This window comes from Bos mutus, chromosome 27, assembly GCF_027580195.1.
Source record: "Bos mutus isolate GX-2022 chromosome 27, NWIPB_WYAK_1.1, whole genome shotgun sequence".
NCBI lineage: Eukaryota > Metazoa > Chordata > Mammalia > Artiodactyla > Bovidae > Bos > Bos mutus.
Window position 1 is genome coordinate 21,636,704 of NC_091643.1, and position 14,975 is coordinate 21,651,678.

General features: G+C 43.3%; 1 protein-coding gene across 7 annotated transcripts in view; it reads right to left on the bottom strand.

Moving 5' to 3' along the window:
- DLC1 (DLC1 Rho GTPase activating protein) overlaps positions 1-14,975 on the bottom strand; it is a 443,006-nt gene that overhangs the window by 10,617 nt on the left and 417,414 nt on the right. For all 7 annotated transcript variants that reach the window (XR_011462861.1, XM_070364153.1, XM_070364152.1 and 4 more), the window contains 6 exons: positions 13,707-13,788; positions 7,268-7,331; positions 4,304-5,712; positions 3,261-3,437; positions 637-796; positions 309-507 (listed from right to left, as the gene is read on the bottom strand). Coding sequence is in view for 6 of the 7 variants with exons in the window: in XM_070364153.1 (XP_070220254.1) it covers positions 309-507; positions 637-796; positions 3,261-3,437; positions 4,304-5,712; positions 7,268-7,331; positions 13,707-13,788 (2,091 nt within the window). In the remaining variant the exon portion in view is untranslated. The remainder of the gene's footprint in view (positions 1-308; positions 508-636; positions 797-3,260; positions 3,438-4,303; positions 5,713-7,267; positions 7,332-13,706; positions 13,789-14,975) is intronic.

Genomic DNA, 14,975 nt, shown 5'->3' on the forward strand with positions numbered 1-14,975 from the left:
TTTAAGTATGTTAGATTAACACTGTTCTTGAATGAAAAAAAAAATGAGTTCCTGGATTTGAATGTAAAAATGTACAATTGCTTAGTAATTGGAGAATGATGACAAAGGAGTTTTTCCTGCACTGCTCAACAGATGTACACAAATCTGTTTTGCAAACAAGAAAGCAAAAAAGAAACAAAACAAAAACTGATGACCTGTCTCTAAGAGGTCACGATGTGGGTCCAAAAGAATGGCATCAAAGGAGCTACAGGTTTTGGCTGACCCCACTTTCCCCCCCGCCAACCATGTCAAGGTCAAAGAATACTCACATTGGTATATCTGCAGAAAGGTTTCTGAGAGTTTGTTTGTCATCAGTGGCTCAGGCAGATCTCGAAAATACTGCTTCAACATGTCTGCCACGTCATAAGCAGACTGTCCCTCATAGTTGACACAGTCTATGGTGCTTTCATTCATCTGGCGCAGAGCCTGAATCCGGGATTTGACACCCGATTTTCTGAAGAGTCCAACCTTTGTTGGAAAAACAAAACAAAGTGTAAAGTGTCAAGAGGAAAGCAACATTTTCACTGCAGAACTAGAAGATGATGCATGCACCTGAGCTCCCATGATTACATGGGACCTGCAGACGTCAGCTCTCACCTGATCCAAACAATGGTTGCGGAGGTAGCGCATGGCCTGCTGGATGCTCTGGGGGAGGGGCTGTCCTGTGCGCTGCACGTTGACTGTCAGAGGGACTCCGAATACATTCCGGTCCTTGTAGTCTGGAACCTTGATCCTTTTCATGAACTTGGGCACAGCCCTATCGAAAAAATATTGCGGTCGGAAGGGATACATTTACTCACCTTCTGCACATTTTGTCCATCTTTGCAGGTAAACCATGTGGGTTCTAGATCTGTGCTAATAAGTTGGCGATTTCAATTTAAACAAAATTACAAATTCAGTCCCTCAGTCGTATCAGCCACACTTTAAGCGCTAGATAGCCATTTGTGCCTGGTAGCTACTACTGGTCTGTGCAAATATGGACCATTCCTACCACTACAGAAAAGCCCACTGGACAGTGCTGTTCTAGATTTTCTAACCTTTGGGGCCATGAGGCCCAATAACATCTCCTCAGCTGGGGATTCTCCCTCCACTGTTAGCTCTGAGAATGGGGTCTGTCTTCTTAAGGGAGAAGATGGGCTTCCTTCCAAAACGGCGGCACAGGAAGGAACGAGAGGAGAAAGCTACAGTCAAGACCCTAAGTAGGCACTGCAGGATAGAGCCGAGAAACATGTTCCCATTTGTCCTGAAAATGGATGAGAATCATTTCTAAGCTCTTGATGAGATCCCAAAGTATTTAGGGTAAAAAAAAGATCAGGATGGAAAAAAACCCAGCAAATGCATAATGTTGGTCCCACATAATGAGAACCAACTCCAGAGCTCAATGTTGGGGGGAAAGGCAAGCTAATGACCTGAAGTTCAAATAAATTCTCCTGCTGATGACCCGAGAGAACACAACATCTTTAGCTTTCTAAAGGAAGACAGAGGAGAACAATGAGGGTTTTGTGAGCCCACCCCAGGCTCCCTGGAGTCCTGACACCGGGTCCAGCCTGAGCAGCGTGTGCAACAGCAGGAAACCGCTGTCATGTACTTAATGCTGTCAAGCAGAAATTCCAGCTCTACAAATGACCTCTCTGAATGGGACAAGAAAGGGCAAAGCTGAACAGGAAAAGAACTTTGTGTAGAATTTCTCCTTATTCCGTGGATCCCACAGTATGAGGCTTTAACGTTTGGTTTTGACTCACTGGAAAAAACTGACCAGAACTCAAGAAATATTCTGGACTTTCAGATTCTTGAGGGTTTGGTGGTGAGGGGGGGTGGTGGGCCACTCAGAACTGAGAATGTGAAATATGCAGTTTTAAATAGCCAGCAGGGAAACTCTGGCTCAAAGCATAGAGGAACATTGCGGAAGGCAGACTGCCTTGACTTTAGAGTGCTAAACCCACAGCCACCGTGTGTTACTGTTTATAGCTCAGGGAAAGGTAAAACTGAAGCGCAGGGCCAAGTCCGTATTTCCATACAGTGAAGTATATGGATCGTGGCTGTAAGTATGCATAATACTCGCTTTGTCGGGGGAGAAAAGCCCAGCGGCGGAATGTACAAGGAACACATTACGATCTCCACCGAGAATCTGAAGCATGTGGGGGATAAACCAGTCAATACTTATTTCTGTCATTCAGAACAAACAACTTCTGTATTTAGCAGGGCTCACATAATAACAGCCTTTGAACAGGAGATGCTTTGATGCCGAAGTTAACCTCACTATGAGTCCCAAGGAGGGGAGGAGCTGGGGAGAGAAGTTACGTTGCTGCGCTGATTCTGGTTTTGCTACCAAGTGCTACTCATGAAATGAACCGAGTCTCCATTTTATCAAGAACTAATATTGTGCAAGTGGATAATGAACACTTAAGATTAGTGAAAAGACTGAAGGATACCCAGCTGATACTGCAAAATGCGCTGGGATGTCAATGTAGAGACATTTATCTGCTTTGCACTCAGTAGAAAAAAATATGCACATAATGGCTCCTGTCCATGACCTATTCAGCCCAGCAGTCTATGTCTCACAGTATACACACCAAGGGCTGTGCTTTCAAAAGTGTAGACAGTTCAATACATTTTATTTTTGTACATTATTTTTGTTTATAATATATTAGAGTGGTATATTCCTTTATTATTCACTGCTCAAGAATCTTTGTTGGAAAAAACATAACCTAAACTCTTTAGCCCAGGTAGATTTTTGTGATATTGCAGATACCTGTATCAATCAAAAATGATTTCTAAAAAATGTGCATGAAGAGGGTTACAAAGCCAAGCGCTGTACATTAAGCATTTCAAAGTTGCTCTCATAACATCCTATGGTCTAAAATTTTCTTCCCTTCCTTCCAAAATATGATCTGATTCTGCACACGTATTTGCCTGTGGTGGGCTATTCCTACCACTGGGAAGGAAGAGCCCGGACAACGTGGTGGAAGAATAAGGAAGTCTCACCCTACCGACTGGCAGTTTATCATGCCCAGCGCTGAAAACTCAACCAACCCTGATGGAAATTCTCTAAAGCTATGCCAGCTTAAGCCGTATTGTGCGTGGACTTAAGAATGCAGACACTTACAGCGTCAGGACGATGAACTAAAGATACAGGATCCACCTGTTACACCCTCAGTGCTGGGACAGCGCTGGCTGAAAATGTTTTCAAATATGGTTCACTGGGCAGTTTAAATCCTTACCAGCTAAAGCCATGCTTATTAGAAGGCGTGTATTTCTCCAGCAGGGCGGTTAACTTCAAGAGGGAGTACTTCTGCAGCAGGTTCATCTGGGCCACTGACTGGCAGTTAATCTGCAGTGACACGGAGTTTAGGCTCGGCCGATGAGAGCTCTGGAAGCTGTGCCATCTCAGCCTGTGCCTGCGAGAGAAGGGGGAGGAATGTTAGTACGAAAGCTTTGTAATGGGTTGAGGCACAGTCAGCAGTGGGTCACTCACTGGCCTCTAATCTTAGGAACTGAGAAGATTCAATTTCCATTCCAGTTTGTTTTTATTTAAAATTTACTCCTTTAACCACTTTTAGTATACAGTTAAGTTCCCTTGTGGCTCAGCTGGTAAAGAATCTGCCTGCAAGGTAGGAGACCTGGGTTCAATCCCTGCGTTGGGAAGATACCCTGGAGAAGGGAAAGGCTACCCACTCCGGTATTCTGGCCTGGAGAATTCCATGGGCTGTATAGTCCATGGGGTCGCAAAGAGTCACACACAACCGAGTGACTTTCACTCAGTCAAGTACATGAAGCATTAAATACATCCACGGTGTTGGAGTTCCCTGGTGGCTCAGTGGTAAAGAATCCGCCTGCCAAGCAGGAGACATGGATTCAGTCCCTGTGGTCGGGAAGATCCCCTGGAGGAGGAAATGGCAACCCACTCCAGTATTCTTGCCTGGGAAATCCCACAGAAGGAGGAGCCTTGCGGGCTACAGTCCATGGGGTCACAAAGAATTGGACACGACTGAAGTGACTAAGCAACGACGACAACAATGTGTTATACAATCAATCAACCCCGCTATCCATTCACAGAACTGACTTCTTCCCAAACTGAAATTCCGGTACCCAGTGAACAATGTTCATTAATTGTTTAGGATGATAGGATTTTCCCATCTAGCACTTTCCTTAGGAATTTCATGGCTATAAATGGTTCAATCCCATGTTCCCTACACAGCACGCAGAAGCAGCCCCTTTCTGATCACCCGCCCCTCACCCCCACCAGGTAAGAAAAACTCTTCACCTGTTGGACCTGGTCAGGGAGGCCCCGACCCCAGAATCCCTCCTTTCCGGGATGTCAGAGGGCTCCTCAGGCTCATTCAGTGAGTTGCCTGTGCTGTCCAGGTCACTGGGGGTGGCTCGGTCATTGTCCACATCCAGGTGTATCTGCTTGGGAGAGGACGGGCATGGTGAGACCGAGTCCAAGGCCGAGTCGGAGTCTCCCTCATCGGAAAACTTCTCTGACCACTGGTTGACTATCCTCTGCATCCCCTTCACATGGTAGAGGATGTCGTCCAGCTCAGGGAAGATGTCCTCGTTCTCCAGATCGGCCAGGTCACCTGAGCTGGAATAGAGGATAGAGCCCGGCACGTTGTCGTAGATACTCAGGCGGCTGCTCACAGAGCTCGAGGAGTTACGTCTCTTAAGTTCCTTGGGGCTGCTGTTTTCTCTCCTCAGGCTGATGTGGCCGGGGCCGTGGAAGCTCCCGGTCCTCCAGTTCACAGAGCTGTTATTCCCTGAGGGAGAGAAACTGCCATTGGAAAGGGCTTTCGGGAAGGTGCCGGGCTTGTGATCTTCCGGGATGTAGAACACTGTGTCCTCTGGGTAGCTCTCCCGGTTTTTACAGTTCTGCTCCATGACGTTGTTGAAGGTGGACTGATTGAAGGGATCGAAGCCCTCCAAGTACATGCCTCCCCGCTTGTTGCAGGCGCTGAGGCTCCGGGTCCTGGTGACGGGACTGGGCGTGCTCACGTTGCTGCTGGTCTCAGACTGGCTGCTGCTGCTGCTGGTCTGCGTGGAGCTGGATATGCTCCTCTTCCGTACCATGGGGACGTTGATGTGGTTGCCGTTGAGGGCGGAGATCTCCACGCAGTTCAGCTGCTTCAGCTTCTCCTCGTCCACCCCCTCCTGCAGGATGGGCCCACTGATGATCAGACCCAGCTTGGAAGGCGCCTTGTGCTTGCTGTGGTGGGAGCCCTTGAGCTTTAAGCTCTCCATGCGCTTCAGCAGGCTGTGCGTCTTGGACTTGGCGGTCTTCTCGTGGCCCTTCATGCTGAAGCTGAAGCTGGACAGTTCCTTGGGAGAGGGCAGGCTGCAGAAGGAATCATCGTTGCCTACAAAGGTGCCTGAGGAGCAGACGCTGAGGACGGAGTTAGTCCGGGCTGGGGCCGCCTCCCCACGCTGGGGCGCGTGGGTGGTGAGGCTGCCGGTGCTGTGGACAGAAGCCACCTCCTGGCGATCGCTGAGGTCCGTCTGCATGTTTTCATGGCTCGGGGCGCTCTTCAGGTGGACAGCGTCTGGGGACCCAGGGATGGGGTCCTGTTTTGGAGAAAAGACGTCGAACTCTTCAAGCCGGGACCACCTCTTGCTGTCCCTCTGGAAAGTCCATTTGCCACTTATTGCACAAGGCTCGTCCTCGTCGGAATCTTCGCTCTGCAAAGACAGAAGGGAACCATTCGTCCCCTGAAACTGGCAGGCAGCATGGGGCAGGGCATGCCCCGAGGCCCAGGGGCCAGGAGACTGACCATAATGCCATTCGTGTCAATACCCCCCCTTACAGCTTTATTATTATTTTTTAAAATAGCCAAGATGAATGTAAGCATTTCACAGGAAAAAGCCTGAGCAAGTGTTTCAAGCTAAAGAAGAGTTATTTTATGGAAACTCTGGGATCTATAGGCTGCTCTTAAATCGCTCACAGAGGAAACCTCTGAGATCTGTGAAAATTCCAGGCATGTAAAATATTTTGAACTGGAATCAGCAATGGGTAGGACTCCCTCTGGTCTGCCTCCAGTTTTGCTGTCTGTTGACAGTATGTGTTTATATTCCGTTTTGCAACTAAAATGGTGGTTCTCGAACACTCTCATCTCTCAGCCTCTTCCCTGTTCCTTTTCATTCCTCCCCCACCGACATGGGAACCAGAGTTAATGCCACAAGAGTCCTATGATGTTTCAAACTCAGGCATGCTCCAGGCCATTCAATAAGGTTACACAAATACCCAGTTCTGCCGGCATGTAACATGCGCACAGCCGCCAGAACATCTCTGCTGGTGATGCCCGACTTACGGACAGGACCCAGGGTTACACCGTGACAGACTATTGATGGGACATCAAGTTCAGTGTGATGCATGGGAGTGTCTCCCGTGAGCAGGGCCCCCTGGGACAGTGGGTGGAGAGCACTGAACGCTGACCTGCAGGCTCCTCTCCACAGCTCCTCACAGTGTGCGGTGGGATTTGTTTAAAAGGTTTGACTCCCCCAAGAAGGCAACTTGGCGTAGGTTAGATAATTAAAATCGGTACTCTGACAATGAAAAATCTGTTCTTTGACCAAACTCACTTCTGTTTACTCTAATTTGTGGTATTCACTCCCACCACTACACCCACCTCTTCTCCTAAGATCTCATAAGATGTCCTCACATTTCAAACACAGGAGAAAATACCATCCGAATCAGTTACGTGCCGGCATTTCACTAGAATGTGTGGGATTTCCAGCCCTCCCTCTTTCTCCTCTAATTCCTTTTCTCCCTTCAAAGCTCTAGTCTTCCATATCCCACCAGCCAGCCTTCCCTGCCATCTCTACAGCTTCAAAACACAGATACTCTTACACGTGGGAAGACGGAGTTCCCAAGAACTTCAATTGCTGTTTCTGCAGGGAGGCAATGCAAAATGCACCGGAATTCCTTAAGCCTCATCCCTTTAATACGTTGTAGGCATTGAGTTAATGAGGCAAAATCACAGAAAATCTGTTCAGATCAAAAATAGCAGGTGAGATACAGGTTATTGGCTAGCTGTAGCTATTGGTTTCAACTACATAAGGCTACACAGTTTTTGGTAAACCTGTCTGGATTATAACATTTAAAATGTAGGCATTTTTAGAACAAGGAAGTAAGAATTTGTGAAACAAAATCTATCACAGAACACATAATCCAGTTTTTCATCTTCTCCTTTGCTCCTACCCTATGATACATTTTATATACATTTTATATACTCACTCTTTTCCGATGAGGACTGATTTCCAGCTTCATCACCGCACATTTGTTTAAAGTATTTAGACGCCTACAGAGCAAAGAAATAACATTAGCAAAGACAGGAAACCATGGATGGGTGGATAAATATTTTTCCAAACAGTTGACATGTTTGAGTTTCTTTAAATCCATTAATATCTACAATTGAGAAGAGTATTCGAAACTTCTTTAAAAAGTGGTTTAAAAATACTTATATATTTCACAAGTTTTTTTCATTTACATTTAATATTATTATTTTACAGTGAAATGGCACACTGCAGTGGTTCTGTCAAGTGCCTCTTATTCTTGACAGAACAAACAACCCTCATTTGAAGACATGTATTCTTCCAACAGCCCCTAAGTTGAGCCATTAAGTGTTTCCACCCAGGGCCAAGGAGTAAAAGCCAGTGATGCCTCCTTTCACAGAAACAGGAACATGAGCAAGTAACCAAGCTGAGATGCTGGTGAATAAAGTGTTTGCTGTCGTAATGTATTCTATCTCAAATCAAAATTCAAATACAAAAATAAAGCTATTTTTAGTTATCTCTGACAAATGATAAACAAATGATAGGTAGTCTTAAAAAATTTAGTGAGCTCTATATAGAAAGGAGATTTGAACTCTCTTTACTACCTAATTCTTTTTTTCAGCTTCCTGTATAGGACAGGAAATGCATTGGTATAGTCGTAGCAACAGTGCAAATGATTAATTTTAAAAACTGTATACTTCAAAGGTCAACATCTTTAAAAATTCAAAAAATGAGAGCTTGAATCAGATTCTTCTTTGGAACAGGAGTCAAATTTTTTACTCTGAATGCTTTTTTAAAAAAAATTCCTGCCAAAGAGTAATAACTTAAAATTAGGAAAGTAATTTAGCTTCGTTGAAAATGAAGTACTTAAAGCAAAACTCCACCTCACTGGGAAATAATGAAATAGCTCAAAGAAAGAAACCCTTTACAGATGCAGGAATAAATGGCATGTAAAATTGTGAATGACAGCTTTTCAGGCCCCAGATCTTTCTAACATCTTCCAGATGACCATCACTTAGTTGTCTTCAAATGGATCCTTAACATAGCTGCCGTCCACCATCAGTTAAGACTGCAGTTCTTCCTATTTCACAGGACAAGCGCGTTTAATGCACACAAGTTCAAACTGATTCTGAGCCCTCTTCAAGGCTCTATCGTTCTGATCCTGTTCTTGCAGCTTGTCTAATAACTTGAATAAAGGAGGGTAGAAAGTATTTTTGCCTGGTGATAAGACTGCCTTTGATTTCATAGATTATGTGGTAGCCTGCTTATAGGATAAACAAAGATAATCCTAAACAGAGCACCTATGCTCAGGAAAATTCTCTCTGATAATGGGAACGGAAAGAAGGCAAATAACTTAAAAAAAAAAAAAGTCCACAGACATTAAAACGAGTAGACATAAAGTCCCTTTCAAAGGGGCATCCATTACTTCAATGACTTGTATCCACAGTGTTTTAGTTCTCAAATGTTTTAAGATGTAAAGAATCCAGGATGGTTACAGTCTTAGGTCTGGGTTTCATTAATCAAACCTGAAATCAAATACCCACTTGACTTCATTAGGGCTTTAATGGTCGAGTGGTGTTTATAATCAAGTTTACTAGGCATGGATCCCTGTGGGGGTGGGGGAGGGACTTACTTCACAAGCTGCAGATTTGAGTCAAACAGAAAAGAAGGTCATTTTTGTAAAGGTCAGCGTTATCTTTTTCTCTAGGTAGCACCAAGCTAATGGCGCTTCAAAACTGAAGCCCAGGAGTTATTCCTGAAGTTTTTATGGAATTCACGTGTCCCCTAGGCACCTCCAAAGTGGGATGTTACCAATTTAGAGAGGGTACTGACATGAAGTAGCAGCTGGGGATGCACTCTGGGCCAGGCATTGTGCCTGGAGCCTCACGTGTATTATTTCATCTTGAGAGAGATACTACTATTTATTTTCAATGTATAGATGAGGAAATGAGGCTTGGAGTGGACACAAACCTGGTCCAAGGCTACAGGACTAAAACACAGTGACTCTGGCCCTGAGAAGCAGTCTCTTCCGTGTTCCTTTCTAAAATAAATGTTAATCATGATAATATACGGGAGCAGCTTCTACCCTAAGTATGACTCCTCCAGTGAGTGGCAGAACACTGGTATCTCACACTGTCTGTCCGGAAGCCCGGGGGTCCTTTTTGGCCTCCAGGGTCCCTGCTGGCTCAGCTCCTCAGGAATGTGTCAGTCTTATCTGCTGGGCAACTTGCACTCTGCTCAGAGGGGGAGGGAGCACGGAGTGAGCCATCAGAGGTTCAAGAGCTTTGCTGGCGGAGCTGCAAGCACCCTGATAAAACCATGGCAGGCGTGGTCCTGGGCCTCACGTACTCAAAGTGGAAACAGGGAAAGCAGAAGAGAAGTGAGAAAGGAAAAAGGAACGTATACCTATGACCTGATATATGGCAGAAACCATCACAATACTTTAAAGTAATTATCCTCCAATTAAAATAAATAAGCAATTTTTTAAAAAAGAGAATAAAACTTAAAAAACAAAACCCAAGAACATTGTTCCCCCATCTCTCTCTAAGAATATACCCCCCCTCCCAAAGAATAAATACTAGCCAGGTGTCAAGAACATCCATGAATAGCTTACCAGTTTTATTCTGCTTTGAGATGCTGAAGGTGAAATGAAAGGTTCAAAGAAATGTATTTCCAAGACGCTGTTATTATTTGGCACTAAAAGCATAATTTTGAGTTTCCTAAGAAATATACTATTTAAAAATATAAAAAAAAATAAAAAAGGAACAATTTCCCACATAGACCTGACAAATAAAAATTCTTCCAGGCCTTAAAGATATTTTCTTGGAATTACTGCCATTGCTTTTATTTTAATAGGACCAAAATAGTAACATAGCTGAAATGTACTAAGTAGCTGGGTGCTTCACAGAGCGTAGGCTCTTCAAGGGCGGTTTTATAATAAAGTTCAGATTGAAGATGCTACTGTCATTATACGATTTGTCATTATATGATTATCACTTTATTTAAGTAATTCTTTGGTGTATTCATAGGAGTCAGTTGTAACCTCACAGGAAAACAGCAATGTGGGATATATGAAGTTATAGAGAGAAGATTTCAGAAAAGGTATGCTAAGAGGTCACAGTTTGCATTATCATCTGCATATGCTTCAAGACAAGTGAGTCACTCCTTTAGTACTAATACTGAATGTGATGCTCTCAGAATCTTGGCCTTATCATCGGGGTTGGATCATAACAGCAAAGCTAGCGCGACTGGGACAAAAGCCAATCTCTCCAAGGAAACAAGTATGTTTACTCCTTACAAGTGTGCATGTTAAGAATGCTGGTGAGCAATGCAAACCCAAACAATCTAGTAGTTGCATAATTACACAACTTTCGGTCATTACAAAACTTTATAAAACTTTATATTAAGACAGTATCATTATCATTCTCAAGAACACACTGCCTACAAGTTTTCTGCTCTTAGTAGATTATGTTAAGAGGTCAGCGCCTACTAGATTATTGACCAAAAGGAGCTTTAAGATCTGCACAAGTTGTAAGTACATGAATGTTTATAATAACCTTTAAGCAGAACATAGGAGTGTGTACTAGTATGTAAATGGGAGCATTTGATCTGTGTGTATGTGTGTGGGGGGGGGTGGTGGCAGGAAAGAGAAACCATGTAAGAATTATTTCATTTAAAACAAACCTAAAGAAGTTTTAAAGTAAAAACTATTAAATATTTAATAATATTTTATTAAAGTAAAACTTTTAGCTGAGTTTCTGTTAACTACATTACCGTATGTATTTAAAATCAACTGCTCAAACTGTTTCAACAAGGCAAAAAGATGGAAGTCTATGAAAGAGTCTGTCTAGAAAAAAACTTAACAGATCACAAGGCAAAGTTTTAAACAACACTATAGATTCAGGATCTGCTGGCCCTTTGAATTTTGTGGGCTGAGAGAGTACATAGAAGAGGCCAGTCTAGCAAATGAGATGAATATCATCATCAGTAAAAGCAAGTGTCCCCAACTACTCTGATGACATCCCAGGATCTGGAGGGCATTTCCAAGGAAGATGCTTGCCACTTCCTTCTTCTTCAGAACATTCGTTTAGCCCTCTCCAAGGAAAATCATTTGCCATAAAAAGTCTGTTTATGTGAAAGTGTGGACAAGAGACCTTGGGTTTTCATTACAATCAACTTGATGACTATTCCTGTGAATTCTGAATCCTACCCCAAGCCTTTCTCCACATACTCAAATCTGGGTGTCGGTTTTAGGCCTGGTAATTTTTAAAGCACTTGACATCCATCATTGCATTTTCTTCTTATACTTAACCTATGAGATATTATTCTGCACATAAGAGAAATTGATCTGATGGACTGCAGTCCATGGGGTCACAAAGAGCTGGACACAAGTGGCTGACTGAACAACAATAACAGCAAGAGAAACCAAAGACCAATCAGAATACACCTGTGGAATCCAAAGAGAGAGCAAGGTCTAGTTGTTTTTGGGCTTTTCTTTTCATCAAAGATCTAAGAGTACAGATTTACTTCCTTCAAAGAGAGGCAGACTCTCTGATGGTGCTGACAGCCAGTGTAAGCCACAAAGTATGGAGGATGTCCTTAGACCCAGACAGGGTAACTACATTTCAAACTGATATTAAAAAAACAAAAACAAGAATCTAATCATGACCCCTTGGGCTGTGATGCTGCCATGATATTTTTATGACCCAGAAATTCCTAAGCCATTGCTGCTGTTTACAGGGCACACTCACTAAATAGCTTGAAATGTGTGAGATGGATGATCTGAGGCAATGAGTATGTCTCCTAGGACACATCTTAGGAGTGACCTCATTTCTATGCGTTATCACCAGTGATGAATTGAGAAGAAATTTATTCTGTCCCACAGCTAAGCATTCAAACATTTCAGAAATGTCTGGAGTCATTTATATTCCAGATGCGGTCTCCTTCCCTCCTAAACTGCGTCGGGGACATTTTTTCATTACAGATGACATAGCTATGATATTATACACTCTGCGGGGTGGGGGTGGGGGGCCTTGGCATCAGGTTCCTCTCAGAAAGTGTCTACATACCCTGGGCTTTTCTAAGCAGTCGTTCAATTGGATGTGAAAAGTGACAGTGTTTCTGTGGTTAATGTGGCTTTTTTTTTTCCTTTCTGAAGCCAGGAGAACTAGTCTATTCCATATTCCATTGTAAATACCCTATTTGTCTTTCCCTAAAACACCTGCTTAAGTTCGGTGCTTCAAAAACTAATGGATGACATAAGAAAGGCAGAAAACAGTATTTTCACAGAGCTACAACTGCTTTCTTTGCCTGTAAAAGAGAAATACATCCTGGGTGCCATTCCACCTCAATGATGCTTTTCCAAGTTAAAGGTAATACCGAAATTAAAAGAAAACTAATTTTACAATCAAATAAACAAGTGAGCTAGTCTGTGTATGATCTTTTTCTCCCCAGAATTCACCTTTGATGGCTTACAGGTTTTGAGAAAAATTACAAGGATGATTAGCTTAAAAACGAATAATATGTCCTGAAGAGCTGGAGAGGATTATCAGTGTCCTGTCACCGTCTGCGGCGTATTTTATCACTTCCACTTCGTTAAAGCCCGCGAGCTGCTCAGTGTGAAAATCCACCAGCACCACGAACAAGGCTTTCTGACAGTTTTTCTCACATTTCCCATCAGTGCTCATTTGCTGCCTGTCTACTTTCTGTTAAAGGCTGTGCTGAGTTATTTTACAGTCGTACTTAATCCTATTGTTATGAATGTGTACGTGGGGAAGCTCGAGAGGTTCAGAGATGCTTTCCTGGAATTTAAGCCACGGTCCTCCTGCCTCTAGTTTGGCGTAGTCTCCCCGTCCCCCACGTCCACTGATTCCTCTAAACGTGTTACTTCCATTCAACAGCAGCTTTGACTCTTTTAGGGTACCTGGGTGGGGCTGAGCAGTCAACTACACTGCCTTAAAAAAAAACAACCCTGTTCCAGGTTTTCAAACTGCCTGAACATTACCTGTTTCAGGAAGCACATGGTATCAAATATGGAATGGTACTGAGTATGCCCTAGGACAGTGCTACCTTAATGGCAATATTAAATAATAGGAAGTTACTAATTTTAATTAAAAGGCCTATGATTCATGAAGAAGTAATTCTCTATATACAAATACTATTCAAAAACCGGACATAAACAGGGACTTCCCTGGCCGTCGTGTGGTTAAGACTTCGTGCTTCCGCTGCAAGGGGCACGGGCTCGCTCTCTGGCTGGGGAACTGAGACTGTGCATACTGTGCAGCCAAAAAGAAAAAGACATCTGACCTAATTAGAACAAGAGCAAAGTCATCCCAGTGATAAATACTATGTTCTTAAAAAGGAAGAAAGAGAAAGAAAACACACGAAACATTTCAATTTACCTGCATAAAGCCTCAATAGCATCTCTGTCCAAAAAATCATGCTCTCTCTTGACTGAGGAAATATCAATGGGGAACAGAAGATCTGTAAGAAAAATAAAAACAAATATACTTACTGAGCATTCAGAGTCTTGCCAATCTAGCCCAGTTTAGCAGAGAGAGAAAAAAAAAAAACACAAAACCGTCAAAAACAAGATAATTTCTTGAATACTTACTGTGTGCAGGTTACCTCCTTCCCTACCAAGTGCTATGGGAATGTAAAGCAGTTTAAGACAATATCTTCTGTGTCCTAAAGGAGCTTGGATATCAAGTGGTCTGCAGACTCAAGTATCTGTTGTCAGAGATAAGTGGTTCAAAACACTGTTTCACCTTTAAACAAATCAGCAGTCAACAGACCTGCTATATAAATAATAATTTAAACCAGAATGAATACCAGAAGGATGCTCCCTTCTAATGTGGCTGCTTCCTCCCTCCCCCCACCATGTGTGTCTTTGCTCACATTTGATCAGGGAAGAGGTCACAGAAAACCAGGCCAAGGAAAGATCTAGAGAACAATGATGGTTGTCAATGGAATCCAACCATTTGCATGACATCAAAAGCTGAAGAGAATTCAGGATGTGCTATTTTTAAACAAATACAAGCACTTCCATATGGCTTTCCAGGGGTTTATATAAATCCCCCTGAAACAAAGGCCAGCTCTAAAAGCTGGTGTAGAAGGACAGAATCCCAAATCCTTTTATCGGTAGAAGAGTTCACTACTCTACGAATACGTTAAGTTATATCAAAATCGAAAAGCAGAAAGGGGGAAGAGTCAACTCAATGGAAGAATTCCCTTTTCTGTCCCTCGTTGATAAACACACAGGAAGAGTAGGGAGGAAGACGACCAGCAGTGCTTCCGTGGAAAACGACGGAGCTCTGGAACTGCCACTAGATAAGAGCAAGTTATCCCTCTGTGGTGTTCCAAGCTGTTAAAGTAAATAACGGGCCTTCCTATTAAAAGCTTGTAAAAAATCGTGAGGAAGACTCCTTCTATGCAACTCTGTGGGTCAGGAATAGAGCACTGCAGGACACCAGAATACACAGAGCCTAAAGATCCCTTTGGCCTCCCGAATGGGTAATGCTGCAGGGGGAAACTGACATGGCTGTTGGTAGTTTTGGAGACACAAGTAACTAACAGTATTCTAGTTCTGGGGTTGACGTGGGACATGATGGTTCGTTATGTTTTTATGGCTTCTAACTTATGATCATTGGTTTTAGAGGATGGTATCAAGC